General features: G+C 38.7%; 1 protein-coding gene across 1 annotated transcript; it reads right to left on the bottom strand.

Moving 5' to 3' along the window:
• Positions 1-694: 694 nt before the first annotated feature.
• LOC116115360 (protein NUCLEAR FUSION DEFECTIVE 4-like) lies at positions 695-4,039 on the bottom strand. Its single transcript, XM_031401518.1, has 2 exons — positions 2,372-4,039; positions 695-712 (listed from the first exon to the last, which is right to left on the bottom strand). Exons 1-2 carry the CDS (start codon positions 4,016-4,018, stop codon positions 695-697), a joined length of 1,665 nt encoding a protein of 554 aa, XP_031257378.1. The 5' UTR covers positions 4,019-4,039.
• Between the last annotated feature and the right edge of the window lie 2,724 nt (positions 4,040-6,763).

The following is a 6,763-nucleotide window of genomic DNA, read 5'->3' as shown; positions in this document are numbered from 1 at the left end:
AAGGAGAAAAAATTTATATGCTAAGTTCTCCAAATGTAGTTTGGTTGGATCAAGTAGCATTCTTGGACTGTTTGTTTCACAAGGTATTTCATGGACCCTAGTAAGATTGAAGCAGTGATTGAATGGCCGAGACCAAAGACTGTAAAAGAAGTTAGACGTTTTCTTGGTTTAGCAGGGTATTACAGGAATTTGTGGAAGGCTTTTCTAAATTAGCTTCTCCACTCACGGCTTTGACAAAAAAAGAAGCCTCGTTCAGATGGATTGAAACCTGTGAGAAGAGTTTCTAAGAATTGAAAGAACATTAACTACTGCTCCTATTTTAACTCTCCAAGGATATAGTAGGTTATAATTTATACTGATCTTCTCATAATGGTTTAGGGGCTATTGATGCAAAGGCAGGGTGATTGCTTATGCCTCTCGTCAGCTAAAAGACTATGAAAAGAGGTATCCAACTTATATCTCGAATTAGCAGCTGTAGTTTTGCTTTGAAGATTTGGAGACATTATTCTTTTGGGGTGAAATTTAATATTTACACAGATCACAAAAGTCTAAATACTTTTCACCCAGAAGAATTGAATATGAGGCAGAGAATATGGCTTGAGTTGGTAAAGGACTATGCATGTGATATTATGTATCAGCTAGGAAAGCTAATGTAGTTGTAGATGCCCTCAGTAAGAAAGTCTCCTTAGCTTAGCTAACTTTTCAGAAGCACCTGCAACAAGAGATAATAGGAGGGGATAGAGTTAGAGATTGGGAATGTCCAAAATTGAAGTTCGGAAGTTTGTTGGAGGAAATTAGAGAAAAACAAGCGGATGATGGGTTTGTAAAGGAATTGAGCAGCAGTTGAAAGATGGCAGAGACAGAATTCAAATGGTTGATGGAATCCTGAATTTAGAGATAAATTGTATGCTCCTCAGGATATTGATTGAGAATAAGATTTTAGAGGAAGCACGTAGTACTTTTTACACTGCTCACCAGGGAATGTAAGATGTATCAGATTTGAGGAAGAGCTATTGGTGGCCAGGGTTAAAGAAAGATGTACCTGAGTATGTTACCAGATGCTTAGTGTGCCAGCAGGTTAAAGCAGAATATAAGCGCCCTTCAGGATTGTTGCAGCCCCTTAGTATTCCTTCGTGGAAATGGGAAGATATTTCTATGGATTTCATTTTAGGTCTTCCTAGAGTGCAAGGGGTTATAATCCCATTGGGTGATTGTAGATAGATTGACTAAATTTGCTCATTTCATTCCATTTACAGACAAGATCTCCTCTGATCAGTTGGGCCGATTATATGTCAAAAAATTAGTAAGATTACATGGAGTACCTAGTAGTATTGTCTCAGACAAGAATGTAAAGTTTATGTAATATTCTGGAATAGCACAGAAGGCATTGGGTCCTAGGCTTAATTTTAGCACAGCCTATCATCCTCAGATGGATGGACAGACAGAAGAACGATCAAATATTAGAGGATATGTTACGGGCTTGCTGTATGGATCACAGTTGAATTGGTGTGACATTCTCCCTCTAATTGAATTTGCTTATAATAATAGTTTCAAGCAACCATTAAAATGGCACCATATGAGCCTTTATGGAAGGAAATGTAGATCTTCGTTACATTGGGACGAAATAGGAGAAAATAATGCTTTAGCTCACTCTGGTCCAGAAACGACACAAAAAATGGTAGAAGATGTAAAGTTAATCCGAGAGAGAATGAAGTAACCCAAGACAGACAGAAGAGCTATGCAGACCCGAAAGAAATGATATAGAGTTCCAAGTAGGAGACAAAGTGTTTTTGAAAATCTCTCCTTATAAGAGGTGATGAGTTTCGAAGAAAAGGGAAGCTTGCCCCTAGATATATCGATCTATATGAGGTGTTAGAGAAAGTGGCAAAGTAGCTTACAAACTTGCCTTACCAGCCAGTATGGACCAGATCCATATGTTTTCCATGTTTCCTGTTGAGAAATATTTTAGTGATCCTTCGCATATACTACAAGCAATGAAGTGGAGTTAAAAGATAACAAATTTATGAAGAACTTCAATTCAGATTCTGGATAGAAAATAAAAGAGCTTCGAAATAAGAAAGTACCGCTTGTTAAAATACTGTGGAGGAATCATAATGTAGAAGAAGCGACATGGAGGTTGAGCAAGATATGAGAAAGATATCCAGACATCTTCAACTGAATTTCAAGGACGAAATTCTTTAAGGGGGGGATGATTTACACAAAGCTAATGACATCATCTTATTAATGAATCGATGCAACCTCAGACAAAAAATAAAAACTACAAATTGACACCCCCAATCTCAAAAAAATAAAAAAAAAATAAAAAAAAAAATCAACAACTTTTTGTTAATTATTTTCAATTTCCAGCAGCTTGATTTTTCTTCTCATTAGCAGCAATTTCTTTCCTGAATTTCTCATATATATCTCCGCTATAATATTTACGAGTCCTCATCACCAAAATAAACGTGACGAGAGCTCCGAAAACGTTAACACCAGCGAGAATGGAGAAGGAGAGCCGGTAACATTCCTTCCCAATGCACGTCAGCTCCTTCACCATCGCTCTCGTTAATCCCTTCTCCGCAAGCTGCCTCATCGCCTCTCTATCGTAAAATCTCCCCACAACAACCACATTGAGCACATACGAGCCGAGCGGGCTGGCCAGTTGGCCGCAGTTGAAGAGCGTCGAGTAATATTTCAACCCGAAAAGCTCCGATATGATGATGAAAAGCAGCGTCAATTGCGCCCCAAACGAGAACCCCACGAGTAGCGAAGCAATGTAGACTGAACCCGGAATGGGGAATGCGATTAGGAGGTCGCCAATGGCGGAGAGGATCAGGGCGATTGCCATTATAAGAGGGCGGGGGACTTTGTATTTTAAGAGAATGATTTCGGAAACGAAGCCCGCGAAAACTCTGCCGAAGTAATTCCAAATGCTGACAAGTGAAACAAATGTGTTGACTACGTGTTGTTGATAGCCTAAAGATTCACCGATTTGGCCGAGATTGTCCATTGCAGTTAAGCTGCAGCCGAGTCCACAGAATGTCGCCATGAAAAGAATCAACATGTCCACACTCAAAAGCGCCTGCAAAATTCCATAGTCTTCGCCTCTCTTCGGCTTCTTGAAAATGTTCCCACAGCATGGAACTTCATCATGATCTTCTTTATTCTGGGTTTGTGGTTCTTCTTCAATCTCTGAAATTTCAGATTTTTTCGCTGGTTCATGAACAACAATACTTGTAGGAGCCGGAGCCCGATGTTTTTTGAGTTTCCAAGTGGCGTATTCTTCTCTAAATGCTATCAAAAGAGGCATGCAAATGAAAGCACAAACAACAATGGCGCTTCCTACATAACCATAATGTGAAAAATCAACTTGTTTTTGAGCTATGGTTAATCCCATTAAACACAAAGCCATTGCAATTGTGATATAAAGATATTGATAGAAAACTTTAAGCTCATTCGGATGACTAGAAACCTTCAGCGTTCTGACAGTATAAACAAACACTATAGAAATCAAGGCCGGCAGCCACCCAATAAGAAGAATCATAGATTTCGCATCGTTCCCATAAATTGCAAGATAAAGTTGAGTAAAAACCGCCCCACTCAATCCCACAAATCCTTTCATTATCCCCAACATCATGCCTCTACTCTCAGGAAAATTCTTAACACAAGTAACGAGTGAGCCCGTGTTGGCGAAATTCTGAGAATTTGCGCCGATACAAATGTACATACACATTTGCCAAACCTTCGGTTTGGCGATTTTCCTCATCACGGCGAGCCAGATCATGAAATACCCGGCAAAGTTCATGGCAGCACCGACGAGGAGGACAAACCAGGGAGGCGCAATCTCGGCCAGGAGCCCAGAGAGGACTCCGATATTGGCGCCGAGGTCTTTGCATGTGCTTAGAATATTGAGAGTTGTTTGATCGTAGCCTAGAGTTGCTTTAATCTCTTTGGAATAAACGCCGAATAGATAAGTTGCGCCGGCGCCGGCCATGATTAAGAAGGAAGCGAACATCATGAACCATCTTCCACGTATAACTTGTAGCAAGAACGAGCAACAGCTACCACCAGAGCCACCGCTTTCAGTAGGCATAGTTGTGTAGTGATGTTCTTTAGAGTGATGGTTTTGGATTGAATAGTAAGAGCAAAAATGTTGGGAGAAAAGGTTAGAAAACTCGAAATTTAGCTGGATAAAATTTGCGAGGATTATGGAGCTGAATGTGACCCGAAAAGGATATGGCGTTATCAGAAAATTAGGGCCGTTAATTTGGTAGCTTATTTTGGAAAAATTACTGTTCTGTAAAACTATCTAATATGGATATGATAAAATTAAATCGAATAGGATAAGATTTTCATAATGTGTTGGTATGATATCTTAAAATTATATTAGAGTTGGATAAAAATTAAAATAGTTGTTTTATATATTTTTTTGAAAATATTTAGATTTTTTTAATCCTCTATATTTGTTAATTTAACTAAACACCCCCATAATAAAAGTTAATAAATTAACAAAAACACCCCCTTACCCAAGCCTGTAAACCCTACGTTATTATTCCGATGCCCTAAGGTATGAAATTTACTTTTTCAAGTAATTTTCTTTTTTTGAATGGAAGGGTAAAATGGTCAATTTGCATGCATTTCAAGATGTGGCTATTATAAAGTGTAGGGGGTGATGTCATTGAAGAGAAATGAGGGTAGAATGGTCATAAAGTTGATTGATATGGTTAAATGGCGTAAACAGTAACCAAGGGTATAATGGTCTTTTCATACAAATTCATATAAATTAAGTATCCATAAAAGTGCACCAAGGGTAAATTAGTCATTTATCTAATAGAATTGCTTAATTATTAAGTGTTTTAAAATGTTTTGCAGGTAAGGATTAAGGCATGAAGCTAAGAGAGGATTTCGAGGGACGCTATGAGCATGAGGGATGTTTTAATGATGACAATTGAATGGTTCTGCAAGTATTTAGTGCAGTAATTATGCTCATATTTCATAATGTAGTAAATATGTTCATGTTCTATAATGGAGTAAATATGTTTGTGTTAATAAAGGAAATAAAATTGCTATTAAAATTTGTAAAAGTGTGTATGTTTCTAGTAATTATTACTATGGATTTCATAATTTACTCCAAGAAAGGAAACTATATTATTTGACTTGTACAATGGACTTATCATAGTTTAGAAATTAAAAAAAAAAATGCTTTTTAAACTACAGGTTTATTCTTTAAATAGGATTTTAAAATAAACTTCTTTCCTAGGCATGCGTTTTCTAGGTTCTCAATGACCAATGGATACTTAAGAAATACCCGGCTAGGGAGGGGTTTTACAGTTGGTATCAAAGCACGATTTTGGATGTTCGAAATGATATTTTGATTGAATTGTTATAGTTATTTTATATTTAATTGATGTCGGAAATGGTGTTTGTAAATAATAGAAGTATCATTCCTCATGCGTCCCCAAGATACTCTCTCCAACCGATTGTTGTAAGTGTTTTCTTTACTTGCTTAGTGAATAGAATTAGCTAATGTTGATTGAAATTTGTGTGAGTTAAGGGTATGGGTATGAGGCGTTCACAAAAAGTCAATAGGAGGGGCGAGAAGAATGTTAATGAAGCAGGCACTAGTGAGCCAGTAGCACCGACTACCAATGCGCCCCCAAATAGTGGACCAGTTACTTCTATCCAAAATGCTTCTGTTTTGGCTGAGGCTGCAATCAATAGGATGATTCACGCAGCCATTAGTGAGGCCTTTAGGAGGGTTACCCCGGAAAGTATAAGTAATCAAGTGAACGCAAATCCCTCAGTTCCATTAGTTTAGCCTCAGCTCCAAATACCAGTTCCACCTCCAGTAACCGGACCAGTTATGCTAATAGGTGCTACACTTTTTGGACAAGTAGAACCAACCTATAATATTTCTCAAAAGCACCAACCTCTGGAGTTCAGTGGTTCAAACGATCCAGGGGTGTCAGAGGAGTGGTTAAAGACTATCGAACAGGCAATGGCCTTATTTCCTATGAGTGACCAGGAAAAAGTTCGCTATGCTTCCTATTTGTTGAGAGAAGATGCCCGGGTATGGTGGAAGCTAATGGAGCATACCTATGTGATGAGTGCCTTTCTTGGAATGAATTCAAAAGGCTATTTAAAGCAGAATACCGGTCGGCGGACATGTTATCCGTAAAGACTCAAGAGTTCACAGAATTGAAGCAAGGTAATATGACTGTTAGAGAGTATGCTACAATGTTCAACTCCCTAGCCTGTTTTTCTCCTACCATGGTGAGGACTCAACAATGCCGATTAGAGAGATTTGCTAATGGATTGCACCCAAAAGTTACCCAGATTGTTATAGCGGGTGGTCAACTTCCCCAGACTTACAGTGAGGCCCTAGAACGAGCATTGAGAGCAGAGATTTATGTGAATAAAGAGAGGCGGATGGAGAACCTCAAGTTGGTGATTGGTAGTTCTAGTTCGGGCTAGACAACAGTTCAGAAAGTTGAAGTGGGAAATTCCACTCAGGCCCTAGAGGACAAAGGTAAAAGAAAGTTTCAGCAAGGATTTCAAAAGAAGGGTGGCAAGAATAAGAGGACTCCATAGCAACAACAGAGAAGGAATAATCTTCCCCATTGTCAAAAATGTGGGAGGCAGCATAAGGGAGATTGTCTATTAGGGACCAATGTGTGTTTCAAATGTAAACAATCGGGACATGTGGCAAAGGACTATAAAGTTACTCAGGCTACTTCCCTTTAGACTGTTAGAGGTTCGACTG

This window comes from Pistacia vera, unplaced genomic scaffold, assembly GCF_008641045.1.
Source record: "Pistacia vera cultivar Batoury unplaced genomic scaffold, PisVer_v2 Contig737, whole genome shotgun sequence".
NCBI classification, from domain to species: domain Eukaryota; kingdom Viridiplantae; phylum Streptophyta; class Magnoliopsida; order Sapindales; family Anacardiaceae; genus Pistacia; species Pistacia vera.
The sequence above is the reverse complement of the archived record's forward strand: the minus strand, read 5'-3'. Positions and strand labels throughout refer to the sequence as shown.

What these genes read in the sequence shown, in the direction of transcription:
- LOC116115360 (XM_031401518.1), bottom strand. Translation starts at nt 4,018, where the DNA reads ATGATGTTCGCTTCCTTCTTAATCATGGCCGGCGCCGGCGCAACTTAT.